Source organism: Beauveria bassiana (genome assembly GCF_000280675.1).
Source record: "Beauveria bassiana ARSEF 2860 unplaced genomic scaffold BBA_S00006, whole genome shotgun sequence".
NCBI lineage: Eukaryota > Fungi > Ascomycota > Sordariomycetes > Hypocreales > Cordycipitaceae > Beauveria > Beauveria bassiana.
The window spans coordinates 639948-662158 of record NW_007930841.1 but is presented as its reverse complement, the minus strand read 5'-3'; the positions used below and the strand labels follow the sequence as shown (position 1 = coordinate 662158).

Below are 22211 nucleotides of genomic sequence, written 5' to 3'. Positions count from 1 at the left end.
ATTGGCTGAGACAAGGGAGTTTTGGCTTTGTGGAAGACGCGATGGAACGCGGTTGCTCTAGTGCCACTTTACGCGGTTCAAGCCGCCTGTGGGGCGACGCGACTTTGCACATGAGCAATGTTGAGGTTGAAGGTATAGTTGAACAGTTGTAAATTATTCAAGTATGAAATAGTGTAGAAAAGACTGTCGAACTTTAATTTTGATCCATTCACGTTCAGAGATTTTCTTTGTGTAACTACTTTTCATAAGTACCCTGCGCAGACTGCCACACATCACATCCCCACTGGCCTCTCAAACGCAGCCTCGAGTTCTTTCATCTCACACCATCCATCACGTCCTCACCATGTCGAGCCAAAACGAAGGTATACCATTCTATAATGCCCCCGACAGCTCCGGTTTTCGTTTAATTGAGCTTCCCGCCGAACTCGAGGCCCTGCTCGAGGGTCCCAGCCCGCCCGTGTAAGTTGCTCCCTTCCGAAACGCCACCCACGACAGGGTGCAGCTGGGGCTGACAATACTTTGCTGTAACAGCCTCTACTTGGAGCCCGGCGCCGATGACATGGTCACGCTTAGAAGCCCCGAGCATACCTACAGCGTCAGACAGAAGAGCACGTCCAACGGCCTGTTCCTCATCAAGCCATACACGCCTGATACGGCGTCTCCTCAACAAGGTATCGCTGCTGTTGCTACTATCAAAGAGACGGTTGAGCTTGAGCGCGTTAATAAAACGATCATCGTGGATCGGGCACCAAATACCAAAAGTCGTGGTAAATGGCATGAGAAGTTTGGTCGCGCGCGGTAGCCGACAAAGCTCACCCTTTTTACTCATTTAGTCTCATCTGGCGTTATACCTAGGTAGGAGGTTCGGTTTAGCAGTTGATTTTTTCTCTATTCAACAGTTTTCACATGGGTCAACATCCATCTCTAGATAATACGCCTTGCAGCAGGGCCGCTTCCTATGTCTCATCCTCCAAGACCAACCCATCATCATCATCATCTGCTTCATTTTCGTCAACCACAGGAAAAAAGTGCGATGTAGTCTGCTCGCCTCGACCCATTCCGTCAACCTCTTCTTCTTCGTAGCCCTCTGGTAAAAATCCTCCTGCCATGTCCTCGTTCTCAGCCTCATCATGTTCCCTTACAGCTGGGTCTGGTGCGCCAGCGAGACCCGTCTTGCTGCTGTGACCAAACACGGAGGTTTTGTCGTCAATCTCACCATATTCCTGGCGAATCCTCTGTACGATGCGCATGCCCATGAGAAATTTTCGCCACTGCGCCAAAGCTGCCTTCCGGCGCTTCTCGTCTTCCTTTCGCAGTCGCTCGGCCTCGTCTTGCTGAAGTTGCTCCATTACCATCTCATGGTTCTCTTCGGCAACTACGACACCTTGGATCACTGGCACGGCCATGCGATGCCCAAACTCGAAGCCCACTACAGCTTCGGCATAATTGATTCCTAGTTTCTTGCAAACTCGGACAGTGCCTTTGAAGGGCACGTGGACAGCACCTTGTGGGCACATGTGTTCGGCAAATAGATCGATATTCCTGGCGCTGTGGTTAGTGGTAGGCTCTTGGTTTATATATCAGAATGGCTTACCCGTATTCATTTTTAGGAATGATGCCGTCTTTGATGGGCTCTGGTATGATCCAATCTGTTTGGTCATAGCTGTACAGACCCTGTAGAACTTTCTGTCCAGTTGCTGCTTCTGCCTCTAGCAGCTCACGTCTGCGATTTGTGGTTGCAGCACGATATGGCACTCGCTTCAATGGTTCCTCTCCATCCAGAGGAGCTCTTCCCTGTTTGTGCCAGGTCTCTGCGCTCTTGACGTTCAAGACATCCGATCTCAAATACACATCCTCTTCCTCAGTCTTGCCTTTGCCCTTGTTTTGGAACTTCTTGACTGCTTTAGCACCTGCCCGCAGAGCCTCTTCGCGCTTGAGATATCTCCCAAGCACAAACTCTTTGGACTGCTTGTAGTATTGTAACGTCTCTTCCCCTTCTAGTACAGGTTTTATCTCGGGTTTGTCCGGCTTCAGATCCGTGCTCTCTTCCACTTCGTCAATCTCAGTCATAGGTCGCTTCTTGTCACCGCGTCTGTATCCTGATATGGCCGACTTGAACCAGTCGTACTGCTCGTATTTATGAACTTTTCCATGTTTGTTGTAGATGGGCACTTTCTCAACTGGATATCGCGTGCCCTTTGTGCGTCCAGGAAAGATTCTTCGCTTCAAATACCTAATGGTTACATCCTTGGCTGTACCATCAGGAGAATAAGCTACCACATATGCTATGGTCTGGCGCGCGTTGTCAGCCTTTGCGCCGCGAGGCTCCAGACTCTCGACGAGGTCGCGATTAGTAGCGACTATCCCTTTTACCACTGGTTCGATGGGCAGAAAATTGCCTGTTACTGGGGATAGAACCTCCGTCCAATAATTTGGATATAAAAGCTCTGCGTCAACTTTAGGTTGTACCGGTTTCTTGGATTTGCTAGGCGTCACCTGCACTTCAACCACAGACTCGTCATCGGAGTCCAGATACTCGCGTTCCAGCTCCGCGTCCTTTGTTGACTGTTTCCTCGCGGACCTTTCTGGCCTCTTAGTCTCCGGAGTCTCCTTGTGGCGCCGTTTCGTTTTGGGGTGTTTCTTTGGCGTATTGTCTGCTGCGCGCGTCGGCAGATCGCCATGCGCCTGCTCGGCTTCTGCATCTTCCAATTTGGTCCATGAGTAGCCAAGACATTGCAAGTTTGCAACTAAGCGGCTTTCCAAACCAAGGCCTCTGAGAAGCGCCGTGAAGAGATATGCGCCAACGTCGCGGCTTCCTTCGCAGCGAGATGCACATTGCCGAAGATCGTCAATACTTTCCAGGCGTTCGCCGAATTTCCAGGCATTTTTATCTTCGCTTGCATATGCCTTTGTCAACCTATCAAGACGCTCCAAGGCCATGTAGCCCCATTTTCGCAAACCCGGCGTGGTGATGCGAAACCGTTGCTTCCACCAAGCCACTAGAACCTGACCGAGCCTGAATAGAGGATCTCCATTGCTCATGTCAGGTACTCCTTCTTCGAGCTTTTTGGCGTTATCTTCCCAATCTCTTGCCTTTGTACCACTGCGACCTCTGCGTTTCTCCTTGGGCTTAACGGCCTTGTGTTGCACAAGTCCGCTTTTCTCCTTCCATCTGTCGACTTCGTCCCACATTCTCGAGGGGAGATGCGAGAGCATGATGCCTTGTAGCTCTGGATCACAAAGCCAGGAGTTCCGGACAGCATTGTGCCAAAGGAGACATAAAACATGCAGGCGATGGGTTGCGTTGCGAACCAATCTCTCTCTTTTTGACGGTCCTCTTTTGTCGCCAAAGGGATTCGTCAGTGAAACTCTATCATCTCGAACAAGGGTCAATTCAAGATCCCCTGTGACATGTGGCACGTCATCCGTAGGCTTTTCGGGTGCCACAACATCCTCAAATTCGGCGTCGTCATCCTCCTCTTCATCGTCACCCTCGTCCTCGAGAGGTGCGCGTTTCGCGGCAGGCACGTCTTCAAAGTCGTCATCTGAAAGAGAAGAAAGAGAGCTGCTATCACTGTCTATGTCATTGTTTAAGAATACAGAAGCCGCCTGTGCCGAATTGGATGCAGTCGATGCATCAAGATCGTCATAGAGAGTAGGTTTTCGCTTGCTTGGCAGTCTGGCATCAGGCGACAAACTGCGCAAGCGCTTGCGCGGTACATGTGGTGGCATAATTATGCCATGAGTGGATAGTCTGAATTTTCGAGACCATTCTGCGAAGAGAAGGATTCGGTATTCTGCATCTTGAATCCCGGAAGTGAGTAGGTTAGATTGATTAACTCCACGACGAGAACGCAAATCGACGCCAACGCACGTGACGTCATTTACACGGACGACATCATCAGCATCATATACGCAGGCATTCATACATCTATTCTCTGACGAAAATGTGGTATATGAGGTCAGCTTGCAAATGTCGAATGGATTGCCTATTTTTAGCTGACCTTTGCGCGCTTTGCTGCAGGTCAGCTGAAAGATGGACTGTAATCGCCTGTTCACGCAGTACCGTGGGCACTAGCAGCCTGACCGTTAACTAATGTGAGAACCATTACAAACCGTTCGCGCAGAGCAGTCAGATGGGGTAAATAATTACAAAAAAGACCAAGTTCAAGTTGCAATACGTAATAGGAGACTTTCCGTAATAACATGTCCTATAATACATCTTTCATGTTTTCTCTTTACTTTCTAACATGATCTTTTTTGTAAGCCGATAAGTCGAGCCACCAAAGCCGTCGAGATCTGCTTTTACTCTCAGCCATTCTCTGTATACATTTGAGCAAATCTTCTCATTTGTTTAACTACGGTCTTCGATCGAAAATCATGGGATTTACATCCTATGTGGGTAGCGGCCCTTACTGCTATGCCAATTCCTTTGCAACGGTTCTTGGGGCCAAGGCCCCTTCTACGGCCGTCATTGAGTTTGCAACATCGTCTGCTTTTGGCATGGAGATTATCAATGTTCCGAAATCCCCTCTCATCTTCTTCGATCCATACGGCTGGGATCCACTCAGAAGCTTTGATGATGCCTTGGAGGCGATGGGATGGCGCTGCACTGAAATCATCGGCAAGAATGAGCAAGACGCACTCAGCTCCCTCAAGGCAGCCGTACAAAACGGCCCTGTGTTTGTTGGCCCAGTCGAAATGGGCCTCTTGAAACATCAGCCCAACGCCCGCGGTCCTATTGGTGCGGACCATTACGTCGTGATCCTCGGTATTGACAACGAGACTGTCGAAATGCACGACCCTCACGGGTACCCATACGCAACTCTGCCGTTGCAAGAGTTCATGGCGGCCTGGAAGACGGACTCACTTGGCTATGGCAAATCATACACCATGAGGACTGATTTCAAGCAGACCAAAGTCTTGACCGAGGAAGACGTCATTCGACGCTCTATTCCCAACGCGCTAAAGCACATCACCTTGCAAGCTGCGGGAGTCGATGCGATGCCGCCGGGTTCGACTGCGAATGAAGCTGCAACGAAATGGCTATGCAACAGAATTGAAGTTGGACTGCCTCCTGATATGCGCGCACACCTGGTCTACTTTGCCGTGCAGGTTGGTGCACGACGAAGCATTGATGCTGCGAGCTGTTTGTCGCGGGTCGGCTACGCTGAATCAGCCACAATCATGGATAAGATTGCGCGCGCTATTGGAGCTCTCCAATACCCCTTGACGCAGAAACATGACGAAGCTGCGGTCGCTATTCTTCAGAGACTCGGCCCGATGTATGATGAACTGCGCAGCGCTCTGGAGGCGGAGGTCAAGAAGAATGCGACTGTTTAGCTCGCTGGCATTTCTAGTCCAGCAATATTCAATATTCAATTAAGAAATAGTCAATCATCAATGATCTCTAGCAGTCTGCTAACACCTGAAACAACACCTCGCTATGCAATATGCTAGACCTCGATGAGATCTGGGGCCGGCCCAACTCCCCTCAAAAGTACAACTGTATTCCCACTTTGCAATGATGCCCCGACCTTTTCGTTGAACTCTAACACCCTCCCACCTTCCACATGAAACACCCGTAGCTTATCTCGCTCATCTGAGCTCTGGTTGTTAATGTTTTGGACCTGCAACTGTTTGGCCGCGGAATCCAACACTCTGCCCACCACCCAGTCTTTGGAGAAGAAGAACGAGCCCTTTGGAAACTTTGCTTTTGCAGTCTCAGCCTCAGCCTCCACATATAAATAGACGCGTTTCTCGGCAGGGATCTTGTCATCTCCCTTGGCAGACTTCTTGAGGTTGTTGACGGCAACCAGTCTGGCTGCGGTAGAGCTCGGCTTGGGCTTCGGTAGAACTCTCCCCGCCTGCTCCTTCTTGGCACTTCCCCAGGCTCTCAATTTATCGAGAGCAGATCTCGTCTTTTTGGCGACCTCATCAACATGCACAAGCCGCGAGCCAAGCGGCACCAAGTTCTTGCAGTCGTGGTCCTCTCCAAGTCGATGCTTGAGGCAGTAGTCGCGTTTGCAAGTCTGGCAGTGGACACCTGGTGTTAAAGATGTCCCGACCACGGTTTTGCAGTCTGGTGATGCGCATGGCTTCTCCTGAGTCTTGTCTCTCAGCGTCTTTCCACCTGCACCGCCTATCGAGGGTCGGTTGAGCTGGGCTTGCCGCCGGCGTTCAGCCCACGCACCCGCATTTGCGCATTTGTGTGCCGTCTCTGTGCGGTGGTCCAGACAAAAAGTCTTACTGCATGACTGGCAGTGAAAGGGGAGGAAGTCGAGTTGATTGCAGTATTCATATTGGCAGTGCTTGCCAACCAAGGTGGCATCGGTTCTGTCTCTCATGACGTAGCTTTCTTCAGGTGCATCAGCGCCGGTGGACGCCATCTTGGCGATAGTGAGATCTGGAGGGCCTCTTTTATAAGTATAAGGGTATTACTTGCCACACCCGTAGCTTGGGGCGGCTGCTGCGCGTGTAGGCAGAAGTGGTTGCGACGTGGTGCTGACCAAAGTCCGGCGAAACGTCTAGAAACGCCTTCAGGGAGTGTGGCGATGCGCTGTAGAGTGGAACAAGGCCGCGCCAAGCCAACGTAGATCGGGCCGCACTAGGCGACGAGCAGCGCCTGAACTTTCACTGGTAGGAACAGGGTAGACTGATTCGGACGATATCATTAGATTACATAGATATCTCTAGGTCGGTTCGATTGTGTAAGGAGGATGTGATTGTGACATTGCTAGCGGCCTGAGAATGCCACCACACTGCCCATCAACGCATGTCAGAATAGCCCGGCGTCGCATTGCAGAACGGAGCAGGCATAACCACAACGAGGCAAATTTGTGAGGTTTTTACATTTCTATGTACTGTAATCGAAGAGTTGAGCGCTATAATTCAGGAAATAGAGAATAAATGAAAACCGTGGCTCCTCCCGGGTAACACCATGGAGCTTATTCCTTCTTCACCTTTCCAAGCTCGGCTTCTCTTCCTGTCACAGGTGCATCGCCCACTGCTTTTTTGCCGCCGACCGCTTCGAAGCCCTTGTGGAACACATATTCGACAGCGCGCTCTACAGGCTCGTCGAACATGGCGGGTAGGAACGGAACGACAGCCAGACCCAGTCCAATGGGCGTCCATGTGCGGATAGTAGCGTTTTTGACATTCTTCAATGCTCTCCTGGAATAGCGAACGACGCTGTGGATAGTGAACGCCGGCAGGCCCATACTGGCAATTGCTTGGAAAATACCGCGTTGCACCATGACGGTCCGGTAGTCCTCAAGCGGGGGAACGACACCTGGTGTTAATTTCTCAGTCACCGTTGCGGGAAGACCGGTAATCTTTTGCTGGTGAGGGGTGAGCTCCATCTGAGGGTTGAGAATTCTTTGGTTGTGAATGTATGCTCGGTAACCCTCATGACTGACATCACCGATGAGATACAACCACGAGATACCGTAGGCAGCGCGCACCACCTTGGGGTGGGCTACGGGCCGAAACGATTCGCCAATGTCCGAGGTATATGCTACGTAACGGTGCGCAGAGAGCATAATCGTTCGTAGGCGAGTCGCGTATGCGGCATATCGAAGTTTGGTATCCGTGGAATCCGGACCGCTAGGCGCAAAGTCAGTGCCTCGCTTTACAAGGAAGTGATGGAGGCATAAAATGACTTACTACCCCTCTTTGACATCATCGAAGAAGCTGCTGTTCTCTGCATTGGCCTTGTCGACAATCTTTTGTAGTTTCGCGGGCAGTTTCTCTCTGGGTGGGAGCTTGTCAACCTCGGTGCTTGAGTTGGCGCTGGCGGGCTGCCCATCCTTGGGCGTTTCTTTTTTCCCCCACCAAGGCATATTGAGCGGTATTTCTAAAAGGATCTCTAAATAGATAAATGATCGCTGAAAAGTTCAGAAAGAGAAAATTTAATCAATTCCTTTAAGATGATGCAAGCTTTAAGATTTCAGTAGCCGGCTGCATCATCGACCGATTAACTGCTCGGGACCGTGCTGATCGGCGCGCCGAAGTATAGCCGCGTTACGGGCCTCTGTTTCCAGGCGTACAGACTGTCGAATTTCTGACTTGTCCACCAGCATCCCCAACTGTCAGCACAGTTCAATTGATTCGCGACGTACTCTAATCCCATCAATTCACCTTTCGAAAGCATATTCAATATGGTTGCCACCTACACCATCGCTGGCCGTCAAGTCGGCAGCCACTACGTATGAGCACCCCCCTTCGGCGCAATTCCGCTCAAGCATCTGGCTTCTGCGACGACAACAGGAATACTAACAACTCCTTAGCTTGCCATGGGCTGGCTCGCCACCTTTGCTGGCGGCATCTACTACGTCGCATCTGGCCCCAAGGCCCCTGCAGCCAGCACCGCTGCCCCTCCGATCAACGCCGCCAGCTCCGACGAGGCCGACTTCATCAAGTGCGACATTTACCTTCCATCGAGCTCGACGATCGAGATTTTCATGCTAACACTGAAAACAGGAAGTTTATTGAGCAGGCTGAGAAGAAGAACTAACCGGTTTATCGAGGTGTTGGGCGATCATTGTACGACGCGATGTATATATATGGCTGGCACGCTCAGCTAGGCTCGATGTAACCATCAAGCGAGACAGCATTTCGGCGCTTCAATTTATGCGCAGATTTTCCTTGTCGATCATTTGAAATTGTGATGCTGAACTGTGATTTACAGAATTGTGGTTAATTATAGGTTCGAACTCAGACCGAGGAGCTCCCCGCGCTGAATCAACGACAATGTGCTACTGGCTCGTGAAATGATTGGGTCATTGGTGATGGCGGCTTGCAAAATGTCGCAAATTGGAGAGATTCGATGGCTGTCTGCCGGGAATGAGCGAAGGATGAAGCTTCTCGCAAGACTCGATCTCATGGCCAAATTTTCTCGCTGCACTACATAGTGTGACGTCGCACCTACTAGCTCGGGCTCGACAGATGAGGATCTCAATGATGGTATTAGTGATCTACGAGTAGTGTGTTACTGGTTCATTCAACTATCCCGGGCGTCATCTCCTCACATAACGTTGTTTGTATGAAGTGTTAGAATAGCTTGTTGTACGACAAGAATGCAAGATACGCCACGTACAAACGCGGGGGACACACGCGCTCGCGTCTGTTTGCCAATCTCGCAACTTTATCCTCAATAAAACCTCTATTTTCTCCTCTTGCCTCTCAGCGTCCACTGAAAACGCCGTTGGCACACTGGATATGCGATTTCACATATGCTGGATTCCATCACCCCTGTTAACGCAAACGCCCGTTGTGCAATTGCAGAAACTTGACCCCGTGGAATTTTGCAATTAGCAAGCACAAGAGGCAAAGCGGTTCGCAGGTAGGTCACGTGAATCCACCCAAAGTGGGTGGGGGCATCACCGCCTAACTCGAAAATCCTGCTCCAGATCGCTATCCGGATACAACGATTGCAACAACCGCAGCTTTCCCAAACCCACCTTGGCATAGTTGCAGCTGGACCATGTCGGAAGACACCACCGACCCGGCGCTGCTGCCGGACCCAGCCCACGACCTTACGATACCATCACCACCCAGCATTTCCAAAGAACGCCATTCACTGACGCTCGATCAGCGTCGCGCGCTGCGGCGATGGGCTAGCAGCCAGGTGATGCGTCCTTCTCACAGGGCGTGCATCGACTGGTTCTTTTCCCAGTACGGGCAGATGATTAGCCAGTCCACTGTGTCGCACTCGCTATCGCCCAAGTACTCTAGGCTCGATGGAGAGCACCCGCAGCTGTCTGGATCGCGGCTGCGCTTCGGAAACTGGCCAGACGTGGAGAAGCTGGTGCTGCTGTGGTACCAGCAGGTGCAGGCCTCGGGGCGCCAACCGACGAACGACGAGCTGGGCGAAAAGGCAAAGTCCATCTTTAGCCAGCTGCCCCGCTACCGCGAGGAGCCGGCGCCCGAGTTTTCGCCCGGCTGGATTCACCGGTTCAAGAAGAGGTATGGGTTGTTGATTCGCCGGCAGCGACGGCATAACGACGGCGGCATGAACCCCGCCGAAGACATTGACTACCTGGCCGACTGCGTTCCGCGGTTCATGGGGATTGCGCCCGACACGAGCCCTGCCGCGATTCGAGAACAGGTCCTGCGCGTGGTCGGCGTGGAAGCGACCCTCAACACGTGCGCGCTCGTGCGCGACAACATTCTCCATCGCATCGCCACCGAGCAGCCGCCCCTGCCCCCGCACGAAATTACCATGCCGCCGCCCGATGCCGAGCTGGGCCATCCGCAGCACGAGCAGCACGAGCAGCACATGTACGCCGACGACGACCCCGAAGTCGTGCTGCAGAACGCGCTGCGCCAACTCCAAGAAGAGGAGCAGGCTGCGGAGGAGCAGGCCGCCGCTGTCCGAGAAGAACGCGAGCGGGCGGAGCGCGAAGCTCTGGAGCCACAGTCTCTAATGGGGGATAGACCACCGCCAGATCACAGATACGAGACACCGTCACAGGAGCTACCGCCAGAGCTGACAATGACTCCAATGCATACAGAGGAGCCAAGGGCACCTCTTGAACAGGCCATGCGCTGTCCCTTTTGTATTAATCAACGTATGCTGAGGTCCATCACGGATGCTGTTGAGCACATGTCGACGCATGTTGTGGTGTAATATTGGAGGTGTCTTTTGCGGAAGAGGATGATTTTCTTGGCGTCTTTCTTCCCTTTCGTTGCCAAGGACCAATGTATATAATGGCAATGTGGGATTCAGTAATGTTGACAATGTTGGCTGGCGTTGATGGACATGCAGAGGATATCTATGCTTTTAATGAGGCGCATGATGAACAAGGCTATGAATAGGACTGATTGATATGGCTTCTATGATGCGTGTATATTTACTTGTCTATATCAATGCGGCGCTTCGTAACTTCGCAATAATAGGGTCTTCCGCTTCTTCCTCGTCAAGCGGCTCTGATCCAATGTAATTCTTCCAAAACTTTAGCCCTTCCAGACCCTCTTCTCTGCACAAAGCGCCGTGCTCCTCGGCCATGAGCAGCTCCTCCTCCGCAACGCCAAGACTCCAGCCGAACCGCTCCGCCGCCTCCTGCGCCGTGACGCCGCGGCCAAACGCGCGCCAGTCCCAAGCCACATCGCGCTCCGGTGGGAACTCGTGCAGGTCCTGCAGCCACGTCAGCAACGCCTTGATGGTCGTCTCGTCGGTGCGGTCCCGTCCCTGGACAACCATGACGCCACTTCGAAACGTGCGGAGGCGCACTGGCAGCTTCAGGCTCTCCCACAGCCGGGCGGCCTTTTCAAAGTCGAGCGGGCTGACGAGCTCGACGCCCCCGCGTGCCCGGTTGAACATGGCCCACAGATCAACCAGAGTCAATATGCCGCCAGCCTTTTTCAGCACGCTCCGCGTGTCATCGGTGAGGAATTCGGCTAGGTTGCGCGCGAGCTCAGAGAGATAAAGAGACTCTGAGCCGCCACTACTACCCACCATGTCCTTTGTCGTCACAAGGCCTAGCTGACTTGCTGACTCGGCAAGGATGGCATTTTCTTCCGCGGAGAAGCTACCGTTGCCGGAGCCCTTTTGCAGAGAGAACCTTTCTGCAAGCGCAACGACCTCTTTCGCAGACGCCATAAGAGCTTCGAGGTCCTCAAAGGCACTGCCGATAAGCAGCTCGTTATTCTTGTGCCTGCTCAGTCCGAGCTGCTCAAGACCAGCAATACCTGCCGTCTTTGTCCTGCGTTCGCTATGGCTGGTATCGGCTTCTGCACCGGAAATGCTGCCATCTCGGGGACGTCCTTTTGGCGGAGGAGGAGCATTTTGCAGCAACCATTTCCGCTGCGTCATGGACCCTTTCAACCGTTCGTAGAATATCTTCTCTCCGCCACCGCGAAATGATATCTTCACTCCTTCCGGCGCCTCCAAGTTGATAGGCCCATTTGGATTATGATTTTCAAGCATGGGTCCCGGGGAATCGGTTCTGTCATTGTCCAGCGCAGGGGTCGATGTGAGAACGGGAGTAGGCTTTGAAACGAGTGACGCTCCGCACATCTCGCAAGACATCAACGATGGGTGATTAAAAAAAGTACATCTTGGACACTGAAAAGGATCTTTTGACCTGCGAGCGATATTGTGATTGGAATTCTCGGTCGCATGCTGGCCTGCATCCGTTGGTCGCTCTGGCGCCGGTGGAGCTTGTGGCGGTCCTACCGACCGCTTAGACGCGTTCGAAATGGCAGCTTTCAATACATGCTGTAGGGTTGGCTTGATCCCACAAGCCAGACATGGCGGTAGAGGAGTATGCGCATTTGCTGTTGTAGCGTCAAAATTGGCGGGCACCGGATTGGAGAAGCTGCAGATCTTGCAAACCCAGGTTGCAGCTGTTATGTTCCGCGACTCGCTCGGTGGCCGATATCCACCTTCACCATTGGGTCTTGGTGTTGAATGCCTCGAACTTGAAGCGGCAGTTGAAGAGCGATGATTCTGCAGCCCCGTCCTGCGGAGCGGCTTGGGTATCAGCGTAATTTTGGCTGATGACTTGAGGAACCCTGCATAGAACTCATATCTATCCACATCTTTGAGTTCCAGCGCCGCAGAGTTCAAGCGCGGCTCATTTTTATCGACGTAACATATTCGGTGTGTAGTCAAGTAAACCTGCCCATTTTGTTGGTTTGGCAGTTTGAACTTGCTTCATGACATCAGTATCGTGCGTGGGGTGCGCGGAGACATTTGGCGCTTACCCCTCATATAGGCCGACATTATCCTGAACGAATAGCAGCACCTCATCTGGTAAATACGAGGGCCTAAGCGCTGTAGTCAAGTCAATGTGATTTAGAAACATCCGTCATATCATGTCGCCGTGGCTGGTGAGGTGAAAGTCAGGACAAGAGTGGGCGAAGATCGCCACTTAAGTTGAAGTGAAGCCAGGTGCACCGGGCCTGGAGGTCATTCAATGTGTAAAGACCCGAATCTCAAATAAAAAAGAGTGACGGTTCATAAGCCTCGAGAAGAAGACTTGTACACCTGCTGCTGATTTCATTAATGGCAACTTTGTAATATCAAAGTGTCACTGTCTAGGAGCACGCTCAAGAACCCCAGCCGTGTTACCCGTAGTTCTGCCGACATAACTAGTCACGGGACACACAACATTGGGTTGCACACCGACATCATTTCGTTTCACCAGCCAAGCCAAAGGCCGAAACCCTTTTCCAGGACTATTTGTGCCGTACTGTCGCGACGCTGCATTCGCTTCTCAAATAACCTGCGCCAAGATTTACTACCATCTGCGCGTCGACCGTAAACTAACATTCATTTCAGCTATCGCGTTCGAGATGGTATCTGGGTGGCCTGCCACGCAAACAGCGCACGGCACCCAGCCTGCAGCTGCAGGCTATACACATAGTATGTACCCCGAGCCGTGCAACATCAGCGGCTCCAGCGACTAACGTGGAACAGATCCTGCATTTATTCCCGTTCAGGTTCGACAAGGATTCGCACAATATATCCCTCCCCCTCCTACCGCATACCAGCCAGTGCCGCCTGCTGCAACGTCTGCAATGTCACCTCCCGGGGCCCCAGCTCCCGAGACCCAGTCGAAAGCGAAGACTGAATGGCCGGAATCTGTTAGAAGATATGTCCAGCGATCTTTCCTTCCCGAAAATGACGATGCCTCTGTGACCCGCGCCGAGTTGGAGGCGAAGCTGAAGATTACTATTGGAACTGCCAAGGACAATGGCTCACTGCACACGCTTGACTGGGATAAGATGCCATTACCGCAAGTGCTTGTCAAAGCCGACCGCGCAGCGAAACTAGGAAATCCACTGTACAGCGTCGAAAACACGAGAAAGCGAAAATCGACGGAATTTGCGAGCGAAGCCGTCGCAAAAGCCCCGTGGAACACTGCTAAGGACCGTAATTCACTGGTGGCTCGAACGACGTACTCGTATGACAAACAAGGGGACGTGGACAGCAGCGCAAAGTCCAGTAAGTTCCAAAAGGACGCGAGCAAGCGCAAGCGGCGCTTCGAGAACGAGTACAAAGCCGCAAATATCACACCGACGGAGAGCAGCCTGTCGTCAGGGCCCATCGTGGGCACTAGTGAGGTGTTGGAGAAGAGATATCTACGGCTAACTGCCCCTCCTATTCCGTCTAACGTTCGGCCCGAACCTATTCTGCGCCAAACACTGGACTTACTGAAGAAGAAGTGGAGGAAAGAGGGCAACTACTCTTATGTGTGCGATCAGTTTAAGTCGATGCGCCAAGATTTGACTGTGCAGCACATAAAAAACGACTTTACAGTGTCGGTCTATGAAATTCACGCCAGAATCGCGCTTGAGAAGGGGGATATCGGTGAGTATAATCAGTGCCAGACCCAGCTGCGTTCTTTATATGAGCTGGGCCTGAAAGGAAACCCCGTGGAATTCAAAGCGTACCGTATTTTATATTTTATTCACACAGCCAACCGGACTGGATTGAACGACACGATGGCAGATCTAACCGCAGCAGAGAAGGAAGAGGGCCCGATCAAGCATGCTTTGAGCGTGCGATCGGCATTGGCTTTGGGGAATTATCACAGATTCTTCCAGCTATACCTCGACACACCCAACATGGGAGCATATCTGATGGATATGTTTGTGGTCAGAGAACGCCTAGCAGCATTGTGTAATATGTGCAGAGCGTAAGTTGTACCGCGCGCCAGGCCCTAGCTAAAAGTGCTAACAGAGATTCAGGTACAAACCGGATGTCAAGCTCCGATTCATCACCGAAGAGCTTGGCTTCGAATCGGACGCGGATGCAGCCCAATTCATCATTGACCACCAAGGTCAGGAATTGCTTGAAGATCGGTCCGACAATATCGTATTCTTGACGGGCAAAGCGGGCAACCTCTTTGAGGGCACCCGCGCTTTGGCCTTTAGAAGCGTCGATATCAAGGGTCAGATCTGAACGTGACCATTTCAAGTGTTTTCTTCTTCTTTGCGAACCCCCCTTCATATTGCCATCACCCACTCCTACCCCCGACTTCGTGGGAACGACGAGTCATTGGACATGAGCCATTGGCGAGCAGCCCTTTTTGGTACATACTATTTCCGGACTACACGATTTTCCCGCCCCTGTAGAGGCAATGATTTTTTTTCTGCCAGCGCGACTCGGATTTTTTTCTTTTTTACCCCACAGCTAGTGAGCAATCATGGCTCAGCAATTCGCGAGCGCAGAGCTTGATCCTTGTGGAGCTGGAAGCATCGGGACAAGTGAAGATGCAACCAACTTGATACTGGAGCAGCCCTGGGAGACTCGTACCCGATTGGGGCGTTTTGGCGCTTGCATTGACGGCAAAGGATTTGCTTACTCATTTGTCTATATTTACTTCCTAGGTAGAAAGCCGTGACCGATATTCGACGGCTTTATTCGCAGCCATTGGATAGACGCATAGCCCTAGCAGCTGAGCTTGTTCGGCTTATAAAGACGTTTCGTCCGTTTTTTCCATCAAAGTGCAATACATTGTGAGGTGTACAATGGCCAAGAAATTTGTTTGCATGTCAATTCTTGGCCTTGACTCATGAAGCCTGCACGCTCATAATGCATGCCATGGGAGAAGGCCTGGGGACGTTTCAGCATCTACTGGGAGCCAATAGCGAGGCTCTGTGGCGGCGCCCCGCCTGTGTAAAAGCAATGTAGCGAATATTAGGCATGGGTGGCAATGTGTACGCTGTTTGTAATACATTCGCTTGTGAGATTGCAAAGGACAGCAGGCTTCCATGCGTCTTCTATCGGTGCTTCCTTTGACGCGGTGCGACGGCGCAGCAACACAAGACACACACAACAGGTGAGCAAACGACCGAGTAAGAGACCGATGAGCTACAAGTGATACAGAAGTATTAGCGGAGAATTGTATCCTTATTGAACAAGGCCATTAGTATCCGTATCGGTTCAATGCTTTGTGCATGCTGTGCAGCGCACGAGGACAAGGCGGGCTTGTCGAGCTGCGGGTAGCCGGGCCCGGGATGGGAGTAGAGGGGCTGCAGGTACGGATGCAGCCATGTTTGTGGCGCCATCGAGAGTACGAAGTAGGAAGATAGGCAGTAGTTTAAAGAAAAATAGAGATTCGGTGCGTGCGTGCGGCATGGTAGTTTAATTTCCACAGACAGCTGAGGGGTAAAACAATGCGGGCGAATCAATGGCTGGTGGTGGGATCAAAACAAGACGCGCCGTTTATGCAGTGGATGGAGGCGATGACGATGGGGTGTGGTGTGGCCCAAGGGTCCGCATTCCAGGCTCAGTGGACGGCAGGTAGGCAAGCAAGCAAGTAGGTTCGGCCAGTTTCAACGGCCACGAGACCCCGCGTTGGTGCCTGTAGAATGGCAGATAGGTAATGAGCCTTGAACAAGGAGACACCGTGAAGGTGCCGAGAAGGGGAGCCGAGAAGAGGATAAAAAAAGGCTTTACAAATGTCTGTTGTTTGGGGGGGGGGAGAAGCGCGGATGGGGTGGTGGCGGTGCAAGCGAGGACCGTGGGACGGGACGGTTGGCGTAGTTGGGCAAAACGCGTTGATTCGGCCATGATGGCGCATGCTTAGTCTATACGAGACGATAGTCGCGCATAAAGGAGACGATTTGAATTTTCACATATTAAATATCAAATGGGAGCCTGGTACGTGGAGGAGGGGATGTCGGATAGAGATGTTGTACCTGAGTGCATGAGGTACCTAAGGTAGAGACTGGGTTTCTGCCAGAGTGCCTACCTAGATAGGTACGTGGAGGCGTCTGCCCAATTTGTAGTCTCGCATCGAGTTTGTGCACCTCATGATCTGTTCCTGCAAGCAAGTCGACGATGTAAATTTTGGTGTCTAAATATACCCAAGTAGATGCCATCATGCAAGGTACGTACCTGAGTAGGTTGGTTGGGCGTTAGCGACGGGCTTTGATGGCGGGATTTAGTGGCGCCAGTGGATGCCACGGACATGGGAGTCGAGCCGTCAACCCCCGCAGCGCCCCGAGAGCTCCCTGCCAGCCTTGACCCTGCCTGCACCACTGCCCATCTTGCCGTCTTCAGTCTTCGCCAAAGTGACCCAAAGGCCAAAGAGCTCTGTGCTTGTGTATGGCACTGTCTGGGTACATCCATGCCAACCTACTGATATGAGCAAAGCAATGTATCTGCAATCAAAATACTAGAAACACTGGTATTTACCCCTCCTTTCGCCACGCAATCTTTGGCTTCGTTGCCTCGCTCTTCAAGCGCCTCTTTCCATTCCCCCCTTCACCACCAATAACACGGCACTTTAGTAGGTAAATAGGTACCAACCGTTCATTCTCTTGGAATCTTGACCCACCTGAGGCGCTCAAGAAGAACCTTGTGCGCTACTTGTCGGCCTACCACGGCGCTTGCCGCCACCTCTTTTTTTGTTCTTCACCCCTTCGCACCAAGCAATCCCTCTTCCCATCTCGCTAGTGCGACGCCTCTTCTTCCTTTTCCATTGAGGCGGCCCAGACTCGCCAGAAACCTTGAAAATCGACAAAACGAAACCGTCTACCCACCGAGCGCCCCTCCTCAAAAAACCGTCACCCATCCGCCCGGAGATCGCTTCGCCTCTGCGCAGGCCATCATTTGTTTTCGAGTTCTTCTTCGCTGCTAGATTCCGTCACATCTCCAAGGCCATAATTCACATCTCCTTCTGCCGCAAGGATGAAGGTTCGTTTTGCCTGCCTCCCCTCGCCAATTTCTTTACCCCCGCGCCGATTCGCCCCGAGTCTTTGCGATCGCGGTTCTCGCCTCAGCTGTACATTACTACGGCGCCGCCGACTGCTCTTCTGCAAATGTGCAAACTAGCACTTTGTAGAAGTCCAGGGCTGCGACTCTTCCCAACCGCCCTCATGATGACCTCAGCACCACCTACAAACCATACCTGCTCCCGCCAGATCCGCAGCATCTCGACACCTTGAAGCCGACGTTTGCTGACTTGCTACCTCTCTCTGAACAGGCTCTTCGACGATCTATCAAAGGCGACAAGGATAAAAGCCAGAATGCCGTCACGCCAAAGTCGGCTGTCGCCATTGTACCTCCAAAAAAGGTTTGTTCGCCCTTTTCATAGCCGCCAACGCCACTACTCAAGTTCGCGACCGTTGGCGACCGTTGGCGTCGGCCCAAACACTCGAAAAATATACTTGTCTGCGTGCTAACCAATAAACTTTATCAGGTCATCCGAGCACTCTACGATTACACAGCGCGCTCCTCTCAGGAGCTGAGCTTTTCCGTAGGCGACTTCTTCCATGTTATCGGCCGCGAGGACGACCCAGACTGGTACGAAGCATGCAATCCCGCCCTCCCAGATGCCCGTGGCCTGGTACCCGTCGCATTTTTCCAGGCTCTCGGACGAACCGAGCGAGATAGCGCGCAATCCGAAGGAAGCGCCATTCGCCCGCCCACAGCCAACAAGACCCCGGACCACGACTCCGGCTACAGCGATGCCTCACCCACTAGCGCTGCGCCTACCCAGCGTCTCTCCAAATCTGGCAGCAGGGGCGGCGCCATGGTCTACGGCATCGTCATGTATGATTTTGTCGCCGAACGAGCAGACGAGCTCAACGCCAAAGCCGGCGAGGCTATCATCGTTATTGCCCAGTCTAACCCGGAGTGGTTCGTCGCCAAGCCCATCGGAAGACTCGGCGGCCCCGGTCTTATCCCCGTCTCATTCATCGAAATTAGGGACATGGCCACTGACAGGGCTATTGTCAACCCTGGCGACGCCATCAAGCAGGCCGGCGTGCCCCGTGTTGAGGAATGGAAGAAGATGGCGGCCGAGTACAAGAACAGCAGCATCACGCTCGGAAAGTTTGAGGCTGGCCAGCAACAGATGGAGCAGGGCATGAACCGCCTCAGCCTCCAGCAGCAGGCCGAGGGCCAACTTTCCCGCACACAGTCCCTACAGCAAGCAGCTCGCCAAGTCGACAACTCCACCTCCGATCTTTACGCCCCGATCCAGGCTCGAATTCCCCGCTACTGCTTCGCCGAGGAAAAGTACTGGTTTGTAATCGAGGCCATGTTGGAGGACGGTCGACACTGGGAGCTGTCACGATACTACGAAGACTTTTACGACTTTCAGATTGCCCTGCTCACAGAATTTCCCACCGAGGCTGGCAACACGGGATCGCAAAAACGAACACTACCATATATGCCTGGACCTGTCAGTTATGTTACCGACGCCATTACCGAAGGCCGCTTGCACAACCTCGACGCATATGTCAAGAACCTGCTAGGCCAGCCCCCTTACATCTCGCGCTGCACACTCGTCAAGCAATTCTTCGCGCCTCGAGAGGGCGACTATGAAATGGATGGCAACCCCAACGGCCAGGATTATAGGGATTCGCAAGTATCCCGCCAGTCGTCAGCTGAATCACCCAGAAATGGCAACTCGAGAAACGGGTCTAGAAGTAACCTGAGCGGTGGCGGCCCTGGTGCACTTCCATCGGGGCCCCGTCAAATCAGCGGATCAGGACCAGGTAAGATACATACCCGCGACCTTGGCCCACGGCCAGTGATACTAACCCGATGCAGCTGGCCAACCACAACAACTCATCAAGGTCAAGATGTACTACGGCGACGACCTCATTGCCCTACGAGTGCCCCGAGTCGATACACGCGTAGACAAGGATGCCCAGTTCAAGAAGCTCCAAGCCGTCATTGCAACTCGCCTAGATGTGTCAGACCGAGACGAGCTTCAACTCTTTGCCCTAAACGAGCAAACGAAACAGCCGAGCAACTTGATGAGCGCTTACGACCTCGAGACTGTTCTTGGCAAATCGGACAAGCTGCTGCTACGCGCCGAGGTGCTGCGCAGCTAGGCTGTTTTGACAATTGTCCACTATTATATACGGTCTTTCAATTTCTCTTCCTTCTTGGGTACAAATTCCTTACTTGTTTAGTAGCTGAGCTGAAGATGGCCGCACTATGCTCCGAGCTTGATACTGCTTTTGCCGACATTGTTTTTTACCCGCAGCGCTTTTCGTGAGTGAGCTTTTGACATGATAATGACAGACCATGTACGAGAGGAGCGAGCTTTTCAGAGGACCTCACGACTTTTTTCCCCCCATCATTCTATATCTTGTTTGTCCTTGTCAGCTGAGCGATCGCTGTGGACCTTTCTCTTATGATTGCAGAGACTAAGCGCATCATTGTCTCTACGATGCTGGGCTTTGATGGTCTCTCTTTTTTTTTTATTTGGCTCTGGCGTTGAAGGTTGGGTTTGATCTCCTTGTTTTTGTCTTCTTCTCGCTTCTTTTCTATTGCGCACTAGTTTATACCTGATATGGAACACGATGGAAAGATGACGCGGAATGCTACATGGCACGGAGAGGAGGGACAAACGGGAATGAATTAAATGAATCTAGGACAAAGCCATGTCGTCGTTTATTAATTGTCACAAAGTGTGATTGACAACGTAGGGAAATGGGATGTGGGAATGTGTAGGTAGAGAAGATTGACGAGAAAACAAACACGGCGAGCGGATGGAACGAAATATGTGAGGATGGAATCGTTTTCAATGTATCTACTCTAGTCTTGAGCGCGTGCGAATTGAATCAATGTGTATTCAGTACTTATCGTGGAAAGAGTTTGATGCGGGGAGCATTTTGGTAAAGAAAGTGCTACCGAGTATATGAATGGCGGACTAATGGCGGACTTGATTAAGTATACAATACACACAAATGATGACGCAATAAGTGCAGGATTTTAAGACGGGTGCGCCTCTGAGCCGGTGTCAATCTAAATCGTCTAGATCTATAATGCGATAATGTATGGCAATTTTCATGGGTGACGCGTTTATTGTGAGATGGTGTAAAGGAAAGCAGGGCAGGGAAAAAGGAGACAATGGCGGGTAGCACGTCGCTCACTCCAACTTTGTCATGAAGCCCTGCCGAACTTTGTAATTGACGACGCCGCCGACGCCAAACGCGGGGACGATGCGGCCAATGCGCGCCGCGCACGACGGCAGCCACCCGCGCCGAATCGCCTGCCATCGGTCCCCCCACGACACTTTGGCCTGCTGCGCGCCTGCGCCCGCCGCCGACGGCCGATTGTACAAGTCCAGACCAAACAGGTGCAGTGGCGTCGACACGAGCTGTACGGCCGCGGGCGCGAGGAACTGCGCGGCCGTGAGCCCCGACACGCGCATGCTCTGCGTGGTGTAGGCGTCGATATGGGGCGCCAGCCTTGTGGGTATGTTGAACGACGCAAAAATGGTCAGGCAGTCGCGCAGCGCAAAAATGGCAAAGCATGGCAGCGGGACAGGACGGGCCGGACCGGCGGCGGCGTCGCGAAAGAGCTTGACAAAGGCCTGGTCCTTGTAGACGCAGAGCGAGACGTTGGCGAGGGAGGAGGCGGCGAATTTGGCGGGACCGGCGGTGGTGGTGCGCGCGGGGGCGGGGGCGAGGGTCGAGGAGACAGTGTCGAGGGTGTTTGCGGTGAGGTAGGTGCCGCCGTAGAGGAGGAAGACGAGGCCGACGGGTCGCGAGGCGAGGGTGCGGAGGGGAGAGCGGACGAGGGAGGTGAGAGAGCGGCGGAGAGAGGTGAGGATGGAGGGGCTGGAGCCAGAGGCGGTTTCCATGATGGATCTGGACATGTTAGAGAAAGAGATGGGAGAGAGGGGAGGGTACATACTTGTCAATGAAGGCAATCAGAGGGGATATCAAACCCGCGGCGCAGGATGCGCTGACGGCGTCGGCGCCGAGACGAGATCCGAGGTTTTTGGTATTCCATTGGCGCGATTTCGAGCTCGATTGTGTGGTTATGGTTGCGGAGGATGATGTTGGCGATGACGTTTGCGGTGGTGTTGGTGATGGTGATGATGGCGTTGATGCAGAAAGGAGAGGCGTCTGCGCCGTCGCGGACGCCGCAGGGGGAGCCATTATGACTGGTCTCCGCGTATGTGTAAATATATGTCTATCAAACGCAGCGCAGGTATTATATTGAAAAATGCAAGCGAGTGCTTCTAATTTGGTGATTGGTAGGTCGGATTGTCGTGACGAGCGGTTTGCAACCCATCCCGTAGACGAGCGCTTCGCTGCGGTTTTTGTCGGGTGGGGACCCGGAGGAGATGATTAGACGGCGCCGGCGCGAAGTTACAAATAGTGGACAAGGAAGACGACCCGTTGATGAGTGGGTTTTGCTTGGAGATGGCAGATGAAGTAGCGCGACGAAGAAGAGAGCGAGAAATGGAGCTTGATAAGCTTGATGAGCTTGGTCGGTTTGCTGT

General features: G+C 52.6%; 11 protein-coding genes across 11 annotated transcripts; 6 read left to right on the top strand and 5 right to left on the bottom strand.

Moving 5' to 3' along the window:
- Positions 1-343: 343 nt before the first annotated feature.
- BBA_02964 (uncharacterized protein) lies at positions 344-802 on the top strand (the record flags this gene model as incomplete). Its single annotated transcript, XM_008598061.1, has 2 exons — positions 344-459; positions 532-802. The coding sequence occupies 2 exons, from the start codon at positions 344-346 to the stop codon at positions 800-802; spliced, it is 387 nt and encodes a 128-aa protein (XP_008596283.1).
- Positions 803-956: 154 nt separating this feature from the next.
- BBA_02963 (Rad4 transglutaminase-like domain-containing protein) lies at positions 957-3732 on the bottom strand (the record flags this gene model as incomplete). The annotated part of the gene is made up of 2 exons (XM_008598060.1): positions 957-1542; positions 1595-3732. The coding sequence occupies 2 exons, from the start codon at positions 3730-3732 to the stop codon at positions 957-959; spliced, it is 2724 nt and encodes a 907-aa protein (XP_008596282.1).
- Positions 3733-4380: 648 nt separating this feature from the next.
- BBA_02962 (uncharacterized protein) lies at positions 4381-5343 on the top strand (the record flags this gene model as incomplete). Its single annotated transcript, XM_008598059.1, has 1 exon — positions 4381-5343. The coding sequence occupies one exon, from the start codon at positions 4381-4383 to the stop codon at positions 5341-5343; it is 963 nt and encodes a 320-aa protein (XP_008596281.1).
- A 113-nt stretch (positions 5344-5456) lies between these two features.
- On the bottom strand, positions 5457-6389 carry BBA_02961 (AN1-like Zinc finger protein; the record flags this gene model as incomplete). Its single annotated transcript, XM_008598058.1, has 1 exon — positions 5457-6389. The coding sequence occupies one exon, from the start codon at positions 6387-6389 to the stop codon at positions 5457-5459; it is 933 nt and encodes a 310-aa protein (XP_008596280.1).
- A 558-nt stretch (positions 6390-6947) lies between these two features.
- Positions 6948-7841, bottom strand: BBA_02960 (Mitochondrial 18kDa protein; the record flags this gene model as incomplete). The annotated part of the gene is made up of 2 exons (XM_008598057.1): positions 6948-7605; positions 7666-7841. 2 exons carry the CDS (start codon positions 7839-7841, stop codon positions 6948-6950), a joined length of 834 nt encoding a protein of 277 aa, XP_008596279.1.
- Positions 7842-8159: 318 nt separating this feature from the next.
- On the top strand, positions 8160-8515 carry BBA_02959 (uncharacterized protein; the record flags this gene model as incomplete). Its single annotated transcript, XM_008598056.1, has 3 exons — positions 8160-8207; positions 8289-8419; positions 8482-8515. 3 exons carry the CDS (start codon positions 8160-8162, stop codon positions 8513-8515), a joined length of 213 nt encoding a protein of 70 aa, XP_008596278.1.
- A 969-nt stretch (positions 8516-9484) lies between these two features.
- On the top strand, positions 9485-10630 carry BBA_02958 (centromere binding protein B; the record flags this gene model as incomplete). Its single annotated transcript, XM_008598055.1, has 1 exon — positions 9485-10630. The coding sequence occupies one exon, from the start codon at positions 9485-9487 to the stop codon at positions 10628-10630; it is 1146 nt and encodes a 381-aa protein (XP_008596277.1).
- Positions 10631-10861: 231 nt separating this feature from the next.
- On the bottom strand, positions 10862-12019 carry BBA_02957 (EAP30/Vps36 family protein; the record flags this gene model as incomplete). Its single annotated transcript, XM_008598054.1, has 1 exon — positions 10862-12019. One exon carries the CDS (start codon positions 12017-12019, stop codon positions 10862-10864), a length of 1158 nt encoding a protein of 385 aa, XP_008596276.1.
- A 1280-nt stretch (positions 12020-13299) lies between these two features.
- On the top strand, positions 13300-14911 carry BBA_02956 (GANP/Nin1/mts3/eIF-3 p25 family protein; the record flags this gene model as incomplete). The annotated part of the gene is made up of 3 exons (XM_008598053.1): positions 13300-13369; positions 13424-14645; positions 14698-14911. The coding sequence occupies 3 exons, from the start codon at positions 13300-13302 to the stop codon at positions 14909-14911; spliced, it is 1506 nt and encodes a 501-aa protein (XP_008596275.1).
- Positions 14912-17647: 2736 nt separating this feature from the next.
- Positions 17648-19803, top strand: BBA_02955 (scd2/ral3; the record flags this gene model as incomplete). Its single annotated transcript, XM_008598052.1, has 4 exons — positions 17648-17653; positions 17943-18032; positions 18159-19461; positions 19517-19803. 4 exons carry the CDS (start codon positions 17648-17650, stop codon positions 19801-19803), a joined length of 1686 nt encoding a protein of 561 aa, XP_008596274.1.
- A 1043-nt stretch (positions 19804-20846) lies between these two features.
- BBA_02954 (Hypothetical protein) lies at positions 20847-21864 on the bottom strand (the record flags this gene model as incomplete). Its single annotated transcript, XM_008598051.1, has 2 exons — positions 20847-21570; positions 21617-21864. The coding sequence occupies 2 exons, from the start codon at positions 21862-21864 to the stop codon at positions 20847-20849; spliced, it is 972 nt and encodes a 323-aa protein (XP_008596273.1).
- Between the last annotated feature and the right edge of the window lie 347 nt (positions 21865-22211).